The 18,592-nt window shown below is 45.0% G+C and overlaps 1 protein-coding gene across 2 annotated transcripts; it reads left to right on the top strand.

The window, feature by feature from the left end:
- Positions 1–128: 128 nt before the first annotated feature.
- ARV1 (ARV1 homolog, fatty acid homeostasis modulator) lies at positions 129–18,276 on the top strand. 2 transcript variants are annotated; one of them, XM_030334052.1, is made up of 5 exons: positions 130–384; positions 8,506–8,625; positions 11,305–11,458; positions 14,081–14,305; positions 15,331–18,276. In XM_030334052.1, exons 1-5 carry the CDS (start codon positions 175–177, stop codon positions 15,471–15,473), a joined length of 852 nt encoding a protein of 283 aa, XP_030189912.1. In that variant the 5' UTR covers positions 130–174; the 3' UTR covers positions 15,474–18,276. The 2 variants fall into 2 exon arrangements, with proteins under 2 accessions (XP_030189913.1, XP_030189912.1); XM_030334053.1 differs by lacking the exon at positions 8,506–8,625 and having other exon boundaries at positions 129–384.
- The last annotated feature ends 316 nt before the right edge of the window (positions 18,277–18,592 follow it).

An 18,592-nucleotide genomic window follows, 5' to 3' on the forward strand; every position in this document is an offset into this window, starting at 1 on the left:
GGTGTGGCGTTGCCTGCTGGGAGTTGTAGTCCCAGCTCGGCCAACCGCGAGTCCCCTTTCCGAGGCTGAGACTACGAATCCCAGCAAGCACCGCACGGGACAGGCTTTCCGGTCTGATGTCTGACGTCTTTCCCCGCCACTGAATCGGAAGTTCTCGGCTGCAGTTGCGTGGAAATGGGCACCGGTGGGCGGTATGGGCTACGGCCAGGCAAGGGCAACGCAGAAGGGGTGGTCGCGGGCAAGGGGAACACCGATGGGGTTGCAGCTACTCCCACTCCCACTGCTGCCTCGGCCTCCTGCCAGTACAGGTGCATCGAATGCAACCAAGAGGCCAAGGAGTTGTACCGAGACTATAACCACGGAGTGCTGAAGATAACCATCTGCGTGAGTTGCCAGGCGTGGGGTGTCCTGGGGAAGAAAATGGCGTGGCGGGATTTGGGGACCATGAGAGGCAGTGGGATATGTATGTCAGCGTTTTAGGGCAGAAAAATCAACGAGTTTCAGGGTCCTGTAATACAGTCTTCAGTTTAATACTTGACATTCCTGTCCGGAGTCAGTCGAGCCTTTGCGGTTATCCATAGTGTTAAAGAACTCACTACCCTGCAGTGGTTTTCTCATACCCGTCGTGTTTGCTGGTGAGACCTAACGCGGCGGACAGATTCTCGAATGGAGATGGATGTAGGCGTTGTGCAGAGAAATTTAAAAATCGGATTATGTTGACATTTGAGTTCACGCCCAAACTCTTTAAATTTTAGCTGTTCACCCTTGCACGGGTAAATGTTATCATCCATACACTCCATAACCTGTATTAAATTTTCCTAGAACACTTTATGTCGGGTTCATCCTTTGCGATGATCGAATGTATAGTTTGTGTTGTGTGCAACGCACTAAGGTGGACGTTGGTGACACAAAAACCAAAAATGACGAGTTAACAGGGCTTTTTATGTTTAAAAAGTCACAAAATTGGAGGTTCTTTTCGCGGTATTAGCAAAGAACCAGCCGCATAGTAGGCAGTCAGTAGGTTTTTGTCCCATTTCTGATCTGATGATTTGCTAGTAATAATCCTCATTCGGAAAACATGGCCTGGTGTTAATACACAGGGAGCAGACAAAGTAGGAATGTGTACCTATTTAATCTGTTGTCAGCCGACATGATCACTGTTCCTGTCTCAAGTGCTTTCCCTCACTTGGCAAAATTGCAACCCTGGTTGAGTCCAGCATATTGTCTGATCTGTCTCCTCCTCACCCTTGCAGCTGTATTTCACTGAGGAAAAAAACACCTAAATTCATGACCACCAACCTCACGTAGCCCATGAACCATCTGACCATCACATTGCATTTCACTAATCCATGCACCATTCCCACAAACCTTTTCGCTCCTCAAGTTTCCCCACATATGCTGCCCTCTTTGCTAAAAAAAAAAAAAAAAAGAAAAGAAAAAAGAAAAGAAAAGAGGAGACCTTCCCCAAGCTTTGCGACCACATAAATCCATTCCTAGCACCCTTTATTCATATGCTCTGTCTTCCCTGCTGTTAGGATGGATGAACTGTTCAGTATACCTGTCCAAAACCAATGTGCACATGTGCACTAGATGTCCCTGTCGTCTTCCATTAGGGACATCCCTGTGACAATAATCTTCTGCTCTCCACTGGATCATTCCCACCGATACATGTACAGTCTTTCCTTAATTTAAACACACACACACACACACACACACACACACACACAACTTGACCCCACTTCCTCCTTTGTTTGGGCTCCTGCTCTTTTTCCCCCTTCCCTTTGACAGCAAAAGTCCTTTAAGAGATATTTTTAATTGCTATCTCGATTTCCTTTCCTAGTTTCTCTTGAATCTTCTTCAGACACACTCTCTTCCCACCCAGCATCTCACTAGAAACTGTTCTTAAGATCACAGACCTCTACTTTGCTAAATCCAATAATCTATTCTCAGTGAACTGTCAGCAACATTTGACCTTATTACTTTCCCCTGGACACGCTGCGTGCACTTGCCAGGACACCAGGCTCTTCCAGTTTTCTTACCTTGTTGGCTGTTTCCTCTCAATCTCCTTTCTGGTTCTGTGTCACCTGCCTCACCTCTTAACCGTGAGGCTCAGTTCTTGGGCCTCTTCTCTGTCTACACACTCTCCTTTGAAGAGCTCATTCTGGCTCATGGCTTTAAAGACCATCTACACTTGGACAGTTCCCAAGTTTGAACCTCTAGCCTGAACCTCTTCCTTGAATTCCAGAACACAAATGTCCAACTAACGACTTGATTTCTCCAGTTGGATATTTCTAGTTATCTCAAACGTTCACAGTTAATGGCGGCTCTTCCGTGTTAGTTCCTAAGACCAAAAAAGTTTGGAGTCATCCTTGATTCCTTTCTCCCGCATTTATTTCCTTATTCGGGTGCTCGGCAGGTCCTGTTAATTCTGCCTTCAGATCGTGTTCAGAATCCACTGCTTTTTCACCACCTCTACTGCTACAGCGCTGGTCCATGCTGCCATCATGTCTCACCGGGATTATTGTCATAATTCTTAACCTGTAGCACCCTTGAACGTCTTGAGCCTCTTCACACGGCAGCCAAAGTGTTCCTCTTCAAATGTAAGTTAGACAGGGCGCCTGGGTGGCTCAGTCGATTAAGCATCTGAGTTGGGCTCAGGTCATGATCTCATGGTTCACGAGTTCGAGCCCCGCGTCGGACTCTGTGCCGACAGCTCGGAGCCTGGAGGCTGCTTTGGATTCTGTGTCTGCCTCTCTCTCTGCCCCTCCCCCGCTCACATTGTGTCTCTCTTTCTTGCGAGAATAAATTAAAACATATAAAAATTTTTTTTTAATGTAAGGTAGAGGAGCAACTGGCCGGCTCAGGCAGTAGAGCATGAGACTCCTCATCTCCAGATTGTGAGTTCAAGCTGCATGTTGGGCATGGTGCCTACTTAAAAAATAAATAAATAAAAAATAAAATAAAATTGAAGTTTTCTCAAACTTCCCAGTGATTTTCCATCTCACTCAGAATTAAGGTCAGAATCCTTGCACTGGTTTATAAGGCTCATGTAGTCTCTTGCTACTCTTCCATTATTCTACTGCAATTTCATTGCCTCCTGATAGTTTTGTTATTGTTGTTGTTTTGGTTTTTGGTGTTTTTTTTGAGAGGGAGAAAGAGAGGATCCCAAGCAGGTGCCGTGCTGTCAGCATGGAACTCAACACATGGCTCAATCCCACGACCATGAGATCATGACCTGGGCCAAAATCAAGAGTTGGATGCTCAACCAACTGGAGGCAGGCACCCCTGCCTCCAGATAGTCCTTAAACCAGGCAAGTTCCTTCCTCAGGGCCTTTGCACTGTGCCTGGAACACTCTTCTGTCAGGATCTGACATGGCTAATTCCCTCACCTCCTTCAAGTATTTTTATTGGCCTCTCAGAGAGGTCTATTCTGACCACCCTATTACAAATTGTGGTTCCCCCTGCCAGGTCTGATATGCCTTATCACCTCTCCCTGCATTATCTTTCCCATAGCACCTATCATCTTTGAATATTCTATAAAACTGACTTATTTGTTATTTATTGCTTGTCTCTTCCCGCTGAAATACAAGCTACACACGAGATTACATATAATGTATTCATTAATGTAGCTAGATCATCCAGAACAGTGCCTGACACATAGTAAGTATGCAATAAATATTTGTTGAATGAACGAGCCATTTCTATGTTTTTAGATGGTGATATCCTTGGCCATCCTAGTACAAGGGAGAGAATAATAAGTTATATGGGATCTAAACTTAATAATTTTTGGACTGGCACAATTAAGTCATCTGTCTTAAAGATGACAACCACATAACCACCTAACTAAAGTTAGTAATCTTTAATAATGTAATATATATATAACATAAATTATTATATATAATATAAATTAATCTTTATTTTTTAAAATTCTTGGCATTAAACTAACAAAATCCTTTTCCTAATCATCAGATGCTGGCTTCTCTATACCTTATTTATGGAAAGTAATTTTATGGAAAATAATTTTGGATAGCTGTTTAGGTCAGCCGCTACACCCTCGTCTGGCTCCCCACCCGTTCCCCCAACATTGCCCTCTCTCACCTAGGAGACAGATTTTAGAATTATATTTGGGGTAATGAATGGTGGTATAGTACATTATTGTACACAGCCATTTCCTGATGAGATAAGAGTGGGTAATCTCCTTTATCATGATAATGCATAGTAAGATGCATAGTAGCATTTTTTTTTAATTTTTTTTTTAATGTTTATTTATTTTCAAGAGAGACAGAGACAGAGTGTGAACAGGGGAGGGGGAGAGGGAGGGAGACACAGACTCCGAAACAGGCTCCAGGATCCGAGCCATCAGCCCAGAGCCCAACACGGGGCTCGAACCCACAAACCGTGAGATCATGACCTGAGCCGAAGTCGGACACTTAACCGACTGAGCCACCCAGGCGCCCCTGTATAGTAGCATTATTTAGGAAAAATCACTTCGTTGATGCTGGACTCTGAAAATTAAATTGCAAAATAATTTTTTAAAGGCCCTCCAAGTCGTGAGAGTAAAAAGTAAACAGTTTTTACACATCAGGCTATTTGTTCTGGAAAAATAGCCACAGTTGCTATAAGCTGGTAACTCATGCATGCTTCGGTCCCTTAGCTACCAGCAATATACTCAGCCTTTGCTCTTATGTCTCCAGTGCCGTCCCCCGCAGCTTGCCCCTGTGTCTCCCGAATTTTTCTCCGTCTAATGGAAGCATGTCACTTGCTTTTAGCCACTCCCTCTCCTTCAGCTTTTCACGGTTTCTTGTAAGTAGGCTTAAAGATACAGTGCTTTTGACATCCTATAGTGCCCAGATTGTTTTGTGTGCTCAGATACTTGATAGGTTCATGATGGTAACAAGACAAGACTCCATTGAGATCCTCACAAGTTTGAGTTCTGTTCAGTGCGAACAGTATGGAGCCTCCACCCTTACATGCCGGATGCAGAGATGGATGAGAGGGTATCCTAACCCTGAGGAGCTTCCAGTCTAGGGGCCTCCAGTTTTAAGATACATGTTTTGCTGATTGTGGAGCTAAAATGGAACAGGTTTGAGAATGAGTGGGGAAGGGGACGGCCCTAGAGATGATGGGGAGGAAGAAGCAGCAAGAACGTTCATAAAATATTGGCCAGTTTATATGCTGAAGGAGAGGTGATTTCTCAGGGCACTGAAGAACATAGCAGCAGAAAGTAATTCGTATCCATGGTAACATAGAGGTGGCGGAAATATCTGCGTTTCCGGGATGTGCACAGTCCCTTGTGCTTACGGATTTCTCAGAGGACAACTTTCTCTTTCTCGATACTCGTCCAGTCAGTAGTAAAGGGAGCAGAACGATTTTGCCAGAGTAAGAAAACGTAATCTAAACGTAGCCGCCTGCCACTAGGGTGTTTTACTGTGTGTTTGTTTTGTGCCTGTGTGGGTTTCCTCCTGCATTCAAGGTGGAGGGAGCCCTCGTGGGAGAAGCAAGTAGCAGAGGCAGAACAAGGACAAATTAGGCTTAACCTGATAGGGAGGGAACCAGCGGGCTCTAATGAACTTTCAGTGCTTGTAAAATACTCAGAATGCTAGGAAGGGAAGGTGGGTGTAGCACATCACAGGGCATGTGACACCAGGAGCCGCCCCTCCTACGGGATTCATGTCACCCTGTGTCCCTTCCATTGTAGCGCTTGCAGTAGCGTGCTTATGCGTCCTCTTCTAAACTGTAAGGTCCTTGAAGATAGAGACTGACATCTCAAGGGGAGTATCTAGCATCCTGGAAGTGCCTGGTCCATAGAAATGGTTAGGAGAGCTGTTGCAATGAACGCTGTGGCCGCGACAGACACATCTGTCAGCCGAGTGATTGTAAAAGGGAAAACTGGGCTGCTGTCTTCTGCCACTTCCTCCCAAAAATTGTCCAAATCCTGGCTCAGCTCGACTTGCACTGCCGCCTCCATACGTACGGGTTTTAGGAAACTTTTTTTTTAAGTTTTATTTGTTTATTCTTGGGAGAGAGAGAGAACAAGCAGGAGAGGGAGAGGGGCAGAGGGAGAGAGAATCCCAAGCAGGCTCCGTGCTGTCAGCACAGAGCCTGACATGGGACTCGAACCCACAAACCGTGAGGTCATGGCCTAAGCTGAAACCAAGAGGCAGTCACTTAACTCACTGAGCCACCCAGGTGCCCTTGAAGGAACTTGTAACGGACAAAGACCCTTGACCAGCCAGTGGTTCCATTTTACGATGCAGTAGGATCTCCAGTGTTGTTTGTAGAGAGGTGTTTTGCCCATAGGCAGCAGAGGGAGGGTGTCTAGAAAACAGCTCTTCGTCATGAATATAGGATGTCTGATTCCGCGGCTTCTGTCTAGACACTGGCTTACTCTTTGCCCAGCTGAAAAACTGTGAAATCGTTAACATCTTATGCCTCGGTGTGATTAGGTGTATTTAAATGAGGTAATAGCACGTCTCTCTTCATTGGTCCACTTGATGACTTAAAAACATACGCGTTTCTTGTAAATGACACGAATGAAGTGGAGAAACTCTTTCAGTCGGAAGTGGTTTTTCTTTACCTTTGGAATGCGGGGTTGATATCTTTCAATGCCCTTCGTTTTTTCCCCTAGCACTTTGATGTAATTAAAAGGCCATCCCAGTATGTTTGCATATCCATCACTTCCATTTTTATTTTATCTTCTCAGAATTTCAAAATGTTTTATGTTTGAATTGTAGCCATTAGAACAGTTGCCTTAACTCAACTTTGTAACTAAAACTCTTTGAAATGTCACATTTCTAATGAGCTTGTTCTCTTTTTTAAAATATTTTTTATTAAAAAAAATTTTTTTAATGTTTATTTATTTTTGAGAGAGAGAGCATACATGCGGAAGGGGCAGAGAGAGGGGGGACAGAAGATCCAAAGCGGGCTCTGCTGACAGCAGAGAGCCCCATGTAGGGCTCAAACTCAAGGACCGTGAAATCATGACCTGATGCTTAACAGACTGAGCCACCCAAGCACCCCTCTGATGAGCTCGTTCTTGTACACCGGTGTTATGTGTTCTGCCGGTGTTGGACTTTGATAACATTGTAATCACGGGTGTCCAAAAAAGTTAATGTAGTAGGAATTACTGAGAGCCCAGGTGTCTTGCTTCCGGTAACCTGGAACCAAGCTGCACCCCATTTGCTTATGTATAGCTCAGCATTTTCCAGCGTCTTCACCATTGTTCATCACAGAGAAGGAGCATTTTCCTCCCATATTCTCAATGTTAATTGGGGGGGGGGGGGAAGAGCTTCTCAGTATCTACCACATTCTTGATTTGCTTTTAGCTCTCAGAAGCTCCGCGTGCTTTTCTGAACCCCTTTCTCCAGGTCATGTTTCAAGAACCGCAGAGTTGGTGGCCATCTAGCCAATAGGCAACAGTTTATCAATGGAAGTACATTATAAATGTATTTCTTTATTTTATAACAAGTCCTACAAAGTGAAAGCATTTTCTGGGATACTTTTCTGCCTAATCCAGTCTTTAAATCAAATATTTCTGGGGCGCCTGGGTGGCTCAGTTGGTTAAGTGTCCGATTTTAGCTCAGGTCATGATCTCGCTATTTCATGAAGTCGAGCCCCACGTCGGGCTTGGTGCGGACAGCTCAGAGCCTGGAGCCTGCTTCAGATTCTGTGTCTCCCTCTCTCTCTGCCCCTCACCTGCTCATTCGCTCGCGCTCTCTCTCAATCTCTCAGAAATGAATAAACACTAAGAAAATATTTTCTAAAAAAATCAAAATTTTTTTTAGCTTCCTTACATATGAGATTAAAATATTAATATTTCTGGGGTGCCTGGCTGGCTCAGTCAGTTAGGCATCCGACTTCAGCTCAGGTCATGATCTCACAGTGAGTTCCAGCCCCACGTCGGGCTCTGTGCTGACAGCTCCGAGCCTGGAGCCTGCTTCGGATTCTGTGTCTCCCTCTCTCTCTGCCCCTCCCCTGCTCATGCTCTGTCTCTCTCTGTCTCAAAAATAAATAAAAACATTAAGAAAATATTTTTTAAAAAAGATTAATATTTCTAGCCTAGAAGATTGCATTTAGTCATTTCTGAAACCAGAGCTTATGTGAACATTTTGTATCTGAAGAGAAGTTAATTTAAATAAATGCTGACAGGGGCGCCTGGGTGGCGCAGTCGGTTGGGCGTCCGACTTCAGCCAGGTCACGATCTCGCGGTCCGTGAGTTCGAGCCCCGCGTCGGGCTCTGGGCTGACGGCTCAGAGCCTGGAGCCTGTTTCCGATTCTGTGTCTCCCTCTCTCTCTCTGCCCCTCCCCCGTTCATGCTCTGTCTCTCTCTGTCCCAAAAATAAATAAACGTTGAAAAAAAAAAAAAAATTAAAAAAAATAAATAAATAAATGCTGACATGTCCTTATTGCTATACAAGTCCAAAATAGACTCTGCTAGTTCAGAATCCTTTAAGATTTCAGAATGTATGAGTTTGCTTGTTCTAATATTATCTTGCATTATTTCAGAAATCCTGCCAGAAACCTGTAGACAAATATATCGAGTATGATCCTGTTATCATCTTGATTAATGCTATTTTATGCAAAGCCCAGGCCTACAGACATATTCTTTTCAATACTAAAATAAACGTAAGTTGTGCTAATTTTTTTAATTTTCTAATTTTACTTGATAATGCTCTTGCATTTTTAAAGAATAATTTGAACGGAATTAAAGAACATTATTTTAAAAAGAAAGTCTATTAAGCATGGGTCTTTTATCTCAACAGTGTCTGGAAGTTACTAGAAATAGCAGGCATTGATAAACAAGGCACACAATGTTTAGTGAATATTTAAGAATACGCTCACTGGGAGGAAGTTGAAAAACTATAATCTGTATTGCCTTTTAGTGGGTTTCCTTTTGAAATAGATACCAGGGGCGCCTGGGTGGCGCAGTCGGTTAAGCGTCCGACTTCAGCCAGGTCACGATCTCGCGGTCCGGGAGTTCGAGCCTCGCGTCAGGCTCTGGGCTGATGGCTCAGAGCCTGGAGCCTGTTTCCGATTCTGTGTCTCCCTCTCTCTCTGCCCCTCCCCTGTTCATGCTCTGTCTCTCTCTGTCCCAAAAATAAATAAACGTTGAAATAGATACCAGTTATTTCTACCAGAATAAAATTAAATATATCCAGGTAAGGAGAGAAATATAGCTAGAGGAAGTAAGCGACCATTAAAAGAGAAATATTTTAATACAATGTATTACATTTTATATCCTGTTGAGGGAATTCCTTCCCCTCCCCCACGTTAAATAACCAGGGCAGAAACCAATTTGACAATAAATTTCATATATTGAAAAAAAAAAAAAAACATAACCAGGGCAGTTTTTAAATTGCTAGAGCATTGATTCCCAAACTTTGGTACACAATAGAATCACCTGGGAGAGAGAGGGTGGATAGCAGTTCATCCTTCCAAGCCGAGGCCTCGCCCAGAATCAGTTACATCAGAATCTTTGGGGATGAGTTCAGGCATCAGTATTTCGTAAAACCCCCAGGTGATTCTGAAGTACAGCCAGGAGAACCACTGTGCCAACTAGAAGAACCTCAGAAGCCCACACTGATACCTATCCTGGGACTGCATTGCGTTTGCACACACTTTCTTTTCCCCACTTTATATTGATATAGAAAGTCCAGTGGGTAATGGGTTTTATTTTATTTTTTAAAGTTTATTTATTTTGAGAGAGTGAGGGGCAGAGAGAGAGAGAGAGAGGGACAGAGAATCCCAAGCAGGCTCCACACTGTCAGCACAGAAACCTGAGGCAAGGCTCAAACTCACAAACCGTGAGATCATGACCTGAGCTGAAACCAAGAGTTGGACGCTTAACCGACTGAGCCACCCAGGCACCCCAGGAGAAACATGTTGTAAAAAGCCGATTCATGTTACCTGATAATTTTTATTTTTGCCAAAATTTCAGACTCTTTAGAACTTGCAGCTTTAAAAATTTCTACCTTTTAATTACTGTTTTTTCCATATATTAATTGACACTCATCCAGCATAGGGCCATTTTTTAAAAATTTATGTTCAGAACAGATGTGGGCGAGGACGGGGAGAAAGAGGATCTCTTTTGTACTGCTGATGGGAATGCAAACTGGTGCAGCCATTCTGGAAAGCAGTATGGAGGTTCCTCGAAAAATTAAAAATAGAAATACCCTATGACCCAGCAATTGCACGACTAGGTACTTACCCAAGGGATACAGGTGTGCTGTTTCGAAAGGGCACATGCACCCCAGTGTTTATAGAAGCACTATCAACAGTAGCCAAAGAATGGAAAGAGCCCAAATGTCCATCGATGGAGGAATGGATAAAGAAGATGTGGTACATATATACAATGGATTATTACTCGGCAACCAAAAAGAATGAAATCTTGCCATTTGCAACTACGTGGATGGAACTGGAGGGTATGATGCTAAGCAAAATTAGTCAGAAAAAGACAACTATCATATGATTTCACTCACATGAGGAATTTAAGAGACAAAACAGGTGAACATAAGGAAAGGGAAGCAAAAGTAATATAAAAACAGGGAAGGGGACAAAACATAAAGACTCTTAAATACAGAGAACAAACAGAGGGTTGCTGGAGGGGTTCTGGGAGGGGGGATGGTCTACATGGGTAAGGGGCATTAAGGAATCTACTCCTGAAATCAGTTGTTGCACTATATGGTAACTAACTTGGATGCAAATTAAATAATAAATTAAAAAATAAAATAAATGAAAGTAAACATTTAAAAAAAACTTAAAACTTAAAAATAAATAAAATAAAAATTTATGTTCAGAATAGTAGTTTCCTATGTGGTATGATGGAATCTTCAGGTTAAAATGTGTTCTCATTGCTGCTTCTGCCTATCCACGAGTCACGTGAATTCTGTGCTTGATTCTGTGTATAGGACCGATGCTGAAAATAGAGTGTGAAGGGTGGACTGCTCTTTAGAGCGGTATTTCTTAGCGAAGGGCATACATCAGAATCCCACCTTGCCCCCAGGACTGTTTCAAAATTGCATGTGTAGGATTTACTTCCCAAGATTCTGAGTCAGGACTAGGGCCTCGACGTTTGCAATCTGAAAAATCTCCCCGTGTGATTCTGATGGTCATTGCTGATGAAGAGCCATTGGGTTTACAGGCAACACAATTACACACTTAACCGGGCAGTCCTGAATTTGAAAAGCTGTGGGATGGGAGGTTCTTCAAAACCACAAGTACTTAGCTACGTCTGCGCCTACCCGATATTACATGTAATTAGGTGTTTCTGTACCCAGTAAATGGCATTGTCTTTTTGACTACCAGATGCACGGGAAACTCTGCATATTTTGTTTGCTTTGCGAAGCGTACCTGAGATGGTGGCAGCTTCAAGATTCAAACCAGAACACCGATCCCGACGACTTCATCAGATATGCCAAGGAGTGGGATTTCTATAGAATGTTCGCAATTGCTTCTCTAGGTACGAAGAAGCCACGCTTTCTGTTCTCAGCCATCTAGTCCCCACTATTCTGATGACAAGTGAAGTGGGTGGGCTTAATCATTGGTAAGAGGAGGGGGTTAACATAGGACTTGAGACTTAAACGTTCAGCTCTACTGCTAAGCTGCTAGATGAGTTTGTCTAAATTATGTGCTTGCTTGCTTTTTTATTTGTTACCACACATCTGTTACGGAAATGGTTAGGTTTATCAGATTAGAGAGTTTCGTAAAATATGTTGAGGCATACCATCGTCGATAAAACTCTTAAATTTAATTTCTGACTGTCCAGTTGAAAGACTCCCCAGGTCTCATCTTTATTAAAACAGACTGATAATTGCCAGACCTTATCCAATGTGTTGTGCTAATTGCATTGAACTCATGCAACCTGTTTAATAGGGAAAACTTGTTCTTTCTCTGACTGCATTCAGGAAAAGTGACTCCTGTCCCAAGTTCCTTAAGTTCAAGGAACTGCTTTTCTCCAGAATTTGAGTTTGTGACTGAGGTCAGAATTGTGTTGAATTAATTTCTGCCACTGTTTTCTTACTTACAGGCTTCCATGCTCTGCTTCTAAAACTCTTTGATTATAATGAAATATTGTTTTAGCAATATTGAGTCTCCAGTGCACTGCAGTGTCATATTCCTGGACTGTGTGTCCTCTTTTGTCCCATTTTCTTCTCTGTTTGCTCTCACTTCCTTGGTCCTCTCATCCGTTTCTGAGGTTTTAAAATCTACATTTTAAGAATTCGCAAACGTATATAATAATATTAAAAACATCCTTGAGAACGTTGCCTACGCCAGGAACTAGAACCTAATGTAATTTTAAGCTTTAAAGCAAAACCTCTTAAAATTTCTGAGGATAAGCTCCTGTGTGTCCGTAATTTTTAACATAAAAAATAAACCAGGCTTATTTTCAAATAGTTCAGAATTGCTGTAGCACCTACTCTACAGTGGATATTTTGACACTCAGAAGTTTTTTCTACTGTTACTTTTTTAATCCACTATTAGGTTCTGACCCCCTAAAATAGGTTATTAAAAAATGCCCTACATAAATATAGCATTTTATAATTTAAACACTGCTTTTACGATTTTATCAACTTAATGTTCACAACCATCCTCTTTGGTAGATAGGTTAGGTTCTCCCGTGGAGACATAGAAGCAGGAAGGCAATGATTTCCCCAAAATCCCACCGCAGGTTAGTGTCGGCGCTGAGACAGGTGGCTCCCCGGGCTCCCCATCTGGTGTTTTCTCCGTGCAGCCCTCTGTAGGCAGGTGAGGTCTTCCTGAACCCGGCTGATCCATGAAAGCCTCATAGTATCTGCCCTGAGAAAGACTGTGCAGAGCCCAAGGGCTGGTGCAAACACATAAATCTCTCAGGTTCTGAGTTAGAAAGATGTGGAGGTTATCCGGTCCGCCCTTGTCTCCAGTGCTAGAAATCCTTCCCTCAGCTCTGCAAAATGGTCTAGCTTTGTTTGAGTATCTCCAGCGACAGGAGACAACCCACTATTAGATCGTTCTTGTTGTTAAGGAATTCTTTGTTGCTTTTATTACTTTTTTGGTCCAAATCTGAGCCTATAAGATCAGCCTATTTGAGCAGGTCTTTGCAGTTGACAAGCCCTTGGTGTCCCGGTCATGGAGGTCAACCGGCCAAAATTATTTTTGATTCTAATCACCTATGTTTGGAACCTCTTTAGTTTGACTCTGTTTGGTTATAAAACATTTTAGGAAGGATACAGTTGTCTCTCCTATAAGATGACACATGTGTTCCAGAAAAACCAGAGTCTGCAGAAACCTACATAACATAGCTTATGGGAAAAAATAGAATTAGGGACAGATCACTCAAGACGTATGCAGCTGGGTAATCAGAGGACTAAGAGTCTGAATAAAAATAATACCACAGTTGAAAGAAATGTTAAAATCCTAGTTAATGGGAATAGAACAGCCCGTGCTCTGTTCTGTGGACCCAGTGGAACTGTGGCTTCTCCTGTACTGGACTCTGTCTGTGAATACTTTCTGGAAGGATAAGGAATTGCACTCAGAAAGCTTGTTAACATGAATTAAGGAAGTTTTAAATTTAGATAACAGTATTCAAAATCTTGTAGATACTAGGTAGTCAATAAATAGTGGAAGAATGAGCAAAGAAAAACATCTTCATATGCAATTCTTAGGCTGGGTCCCGTCTTTCGGGCTTAAAAAAAACCCTCCATATTCCTGTATTCTTTCTGTGGAGGCCTCGAACACTGAAAATACCCAAACAGAGTCTTACTTCCTAGAAAGAACTTCAGAGAGCTGATGATCACAATCCTAACGGACTGACTTTTGCTTCGGTGGGTGATGAAATACTCCACAAAAGAACTGTTGAACTATGTTTCTGAAATCATACCAGCAGGATTTGACACAAAAGGCAGGGGCTTATTTAAAAAAAAAAAAAAAAAAAAAAAAAAAAAAAAAAAAAGAAGGAGGGAGGAAAAAGAAAATTTGATCTCGATAAAGCAATTCTAATGAAGTCAGCCGGTAAGTTGTATTTTGGAATTGTGGCTTATTTGGTTTTAGAGAGATATGGTTCAGATCGGGACATTCATGTGTTTGTCCTCCGTTCCCTCCTTAGAACAAGCTGCCTTTTTTACTGGCATCTTTACTTTCCTGTGGATAGAACGACCGACGACAGCGAAAAAAAAACCCGACTTCATTTTGCTGCTGAAAGCATTATTGTTGTCGAGCTACGGAAAACTCTTGCTGATTCCAGCCGTCATTTGGGAGCACGACTACACATCCCTGTGCCTCAGACTCATCAAAGTATTTGTCCTTACATCCAATTTTCAGGCAATCAGAGGTATGTTTATGTTTTATCCTGTCTCCTCCGAGTTCAGCCCACACACAAGCTTAAAGCCTTGCGCCTCCGACACGCTCTTGGCAAACCTGTTAAACTCTGGAATTCTTCATAGAATAATAACAGGGCCTGGCACTCCTCTAATGCCTTATTCAGAGCGCGTAGTCGGTATTTGTTCATGTTAACCACGTGGTATTTTTTAGTTCTCAAAATGCCTTCATGTGCAACATCTCAGTGCCGTGGGGTTAGTAGGGCAGCCGTTATTAACCTCCGCTTTGCGGATGACTTGTCCAAATGTACGTGGCGGGGCAGTCGTCAAGCCAGGAAGCACAGCTCCTACCACACCAAAGAAGGGATGAGCAGCCTTGGGGGGTCTTCATTTTCCCCATCCATTGTGAGAAGGGTTATTTTAAATGAGGCTGCTACCTGGTACCTTTTATCGTAATGCTGACTGTTAAACAGAGAGTCTCCGGGTTTGTTTGTTTTTGTTTTGTTTTGTCGATCTCTTTTTTTTTTTTTAACATTTATTTATTTTTGAGACAGAGAGAGACAGAGCATGAACGGGGGAGGGTCAGAGAGAGAGGGAGACACAGAATCCGAAACTGGCTCCAGGCTCTGAGCTGTCAACACAGAGCCCAATTCAGGGCTCGAACTCACGGACCGCGAGATCATGACCTGAGCTGAAGTCGGTCGCTCAACTGACTGAGCCACCCAGGCGCCCCATTGTCGATCTCTTTATAACCTTAAAATCTGTTCTTAATTTTCTCCCTCAGTATTCATGGAAATCTGTGTCTTGATTTCAGGAGGAGAAACTTCGTGTGTTTGTTATCGGCACATGCTTTGTTTCTCTCCAGAGGTCCGTAGATTTTAAAAAAGTGGGAGGGGATAACAGCACCAGTTAATAAGAACAAATAGAGATTTTTCTCAAAAACAGCTTTACAAAAGAGTTCCATTCAGAATGCCACGTACTTTACATGCTGACATCACTTAAACTCTTAAGGACTTACTAGTTGTCTGTTCTTTTCCAGTGACCCTGAATATCAGCCGAAAGCTCTCCTTTCTGGCCATCCTGAGTGGCTTACTGGTGGAAAGCACCATGGTCTACCTCTTCCAGAGGATGGAATGGGACGTGGGAAGTGATTGCACCATCTATAAATCTCAAGACTTTTGAAGAGGGTACAAAAGCCTCTTAGCATTCACACACTCAGACGGGCGTCCTCCTCAAATGAGACCAATGCCATCGCAGAATCCGTAGATGCCCTTACGTGACCCAGCCCCTGACTGCCTCTGGGTCACCTCAGCCGCCCCCCCCCGGCCGAGGACTTCAGTGCACATCTCTCTGGGTCCTTCACTTTAGGTCAAGGACATCCACATCCGTGCTTTGCTGCTTCCTGGGGCCCTATTCTCCGCCTCTCTGACACCGGCACGCCATGTCGCTTGTAGCGGGACCTGACTCCGAAATCTGCCCCATTGGCCGCTGTCCCCCCCACCCCGCCCCAGTCCCTCGTCCTCCCTTCCACGGGCCCTGCTGTGGGCTGCCTCTTCACCTTCCCTCGACCTCCACTTCTGACCGGCCTTGCTTCGCTTTTTACCCACCTGCAAATGTAGGCAGCTGCCGATCCATCCCCATTAGTCCCCGAACCCATCAGCTCCTTGCCCTTCTGCCGGCCGCGCCTCATTCGAGCCGTGGGGGTGACTCCGCGGCCGTCTTCCCCACGAGGCCAGCGCTGCGCGTGCACGGAGCCTCAGCTGGACCTCCGTGATGCCCCTCTGCCTTCGTGGTCACCTCCAGTGAACCTCCCCCACGCTCCTGCCTCCCGAGTCTGCCCTCCCGTTGCTGAGCGTCGAGCCGGTTACACTATTGCTGGAGCTTTGTTCCTTCTTCAGCTCAAAACTCGTTTGGTCGCCTGCCTTCTTCCCTCCTTCCCTCCCTCTGGTCCTGGACCCGTGCTCGTCTTCCTCTCTCGGCTGTTTGCTCCCTGGAAGCGTCCTTCCCCTCCCCCCGCCCCCCGCCCCAGGTCACAGTCAGGCTCCCGGCCCACAGCCTGGCCCTCCCTGCAGCCTGTGCTGGCCGCGGGGGCCTGGAGCAGACCCAGAGGCCGGTTTGGGGGTGGGGGTGCAGGCGGCGAGGGAAGCACAAAAGTGGCAGGAGAGCACCCCAGGTCCGAACCTTCTCCACTGCGGAAAGGCCATCCTCCCTCCTGTGGCCTCAGTCTCCCCTCAACGCTCAGCCAATGCTCTTCCTTTCCAGGTCTTCAGACACAGCTCTTTTCATTGTCCTCTCCCGTGCCCTGGCTCCTTCCCCTCTGCAAACTGTACCCGCACAGCTGTCTGTTCTAGAACAACTGGTCAAGCCTGCTTCTTCACCGCCTTTCCTCTTTGTAGGACATACTTTCTCCCATAGTCTCCTGACTCTGCCCTCCTAAAAATCAGAGGGAAGCCAGTTGCCAGGTCTTTGTCAGACTCCTCCCTTAGCTCTGCTCTGCAAGCTCACCCAGAGCGCCTCCTTCTGAGACCGGCCGCCCGTTCCGTCGGTCTTTTGTTCACCGGCTTCCCAGCCCCGGGACTCTGACCTCAGCTTCTCTCCTCTCTCTTGCCGTTCACGTTCAGCTCCCAGGACGTAGGCCTCCCAGACCCGGCACCTCCAGCTTGCCCCTCTGCCCGCTCTCTCTGCCCCGTCCATTGCCTCCCAGGCGGTGCCAGTACGGCCCCGCCTTTACCTCTGAAGCTGAACTCCATCTCACCGCCCTGCACCCACCCAAACAGAATCCTTGCCCGGAGCTTTTCTCTGGAAACGTCCCTTTTCACTCAGACCCCGGGTCAGCTCTTGTCTCCTGCCTGAAAGGTTACAACAGCCTCCTCCCGGGCCCTCAACCCAGACCGGCGCCACGCACCGTGGTGGCGTCCCTCCATGTCTGTCATCGTCTCTTACTGCTGACCCTGGAGGTTCTTGTCTCTTCCTGAGGAACGACTTTGTGTGTTCTCTTAGCATAAGCGTGGTCCTCAGTGTTCCGGACCCAGTTCGTTCTCCGCAGACGTGTTCCTACCCCCATCTTCTATTACAGCCTCCGCACTTCCCCATATGTCTTCTGCTCTCCCCGGGGCCTGGAGTGGCCTCGTCTCTGCCCAACCAGATAGAGTCAGTCATCTTGGCTTCTCTGTGGAAGGAAGGCTTTCCAAAAACTCGAGTCTGTGGGCTCACTCCCGTTGACCCCCCCACCCCCCAAGGCCCAGCCCAGCACCACAGCGGTCGTATCCAGGATTTCCGGAGACTGTTCTGGTCCTACTTCCCCAGGTGCTTCCACTTGTCACGCGATCCACTGTAATTTCCAGTCAGGAAAACAAAGTCGCCTGCCTCACAACCGTTTGAAAACCGTTGTCCTCCTATTACGTTACCTCATGTTTTATATTGTCCACGTCTTCTGTTCCGATTCCGAGCGTTTATGCATGACTCGCCCAGCCTGGGTAAAAGGTTGGTTCTGGGAGAGACCGGGTGGTTTACACATGAGGAAATAGCATGTTTCCCAAAGTACAGGGCCTGCCCCAAGAAGAATTTGTTGAGTTGATTTTGAGCAGAATGTGTCACCCTACATACTTCTTTTACTGCCCACAGTTGTGTTCTTTATTATCTGTGGCACAACCAACTGCCCTTGCAACAGAGAAGACATAAAATACAAACCAAGCTCCTCATTTCTGTTGAGCAAAATGACGCAAAGATTTGGATACACTTCCTGAAAAAGAAAGCTATGGTTATGGCATCGGAAACCCCCAAAACTACCACATAGCCCCCATAAGAAACAACCGAACCACATATAGGCACAGACCCAGGCAAGCTCAGAGCCCGGGGTGCTGCCTGGGGAATGAGGGATAGGACAAGGGGAGAGTCCTACTTTGTAGACCACTTCGGGGAAGCTCTGGAAATGGAGGAGGAACGTGAATCCATGATCCACACGTAATAAAAGATCTATGTTTCATTCCTTTGACATGTTTATATCTTTTTAATTTAAATGGTAAGTTACTGGCTATAAATAATGTATTTAGTATTGTGTTCTTACAACAACAGAAATATTTTTCTCTTAATAAAGTCAAAATAAACAGCTTTTGTGAATTTTTCATGAATTCAGTATTTTCCCCTGTGACTAAGCTACTGTTTAAAAATGGCTGACCCAGGGGCGTCTGGGTGGCTCAGCAGGTTAAGCATCCGACTCTTGATTTCAGCTCAGGTCACGATCTCACAGTTTGTGATTTTGAGCCCCGGGTCGGGATCCACTCTGACAGTGCAGGGCCGAC

The sequence above is a fragment of the Lynx canadensis genome, chromosome D2 (genome assembly GCF_007474595.2).
Source record: "Lynx canadensis isolate LIC74 chromosome D2, mLynCan4.pri.v2, whole genome shotgun sequence".
Lineage (NCBI taxonomy): Eukaryota > Metazoa > Chordata > Mammalia > Carnivora > Felidae > Lynx > Lynx canadensis.

Bases quoted from the DNA above. Each gene is read 5' to 3' on its own strand.
- ARV1 (XM_030334052.1), top strand. From the start codon at position 175: ATGGGCACCGGTGGGCGGTATGGGCTACGGCCAGGCAAGGGCAACGCA. The intron at 11,459-14,080 runs GTACGAAGAAGC...TTCCCTCCTTAG, and splicing joins GTTCGCAATTGCTTCTCTAG to AACAAGCTGCCTTTTTTACT. The intron at 14,306-15,330 runs GTATGTTTATGT...GTTCTTTTCCAG, and splicing joins CAATTTTCAGGCAATCAGAG to TGACCCTGAATATCAGCCGA.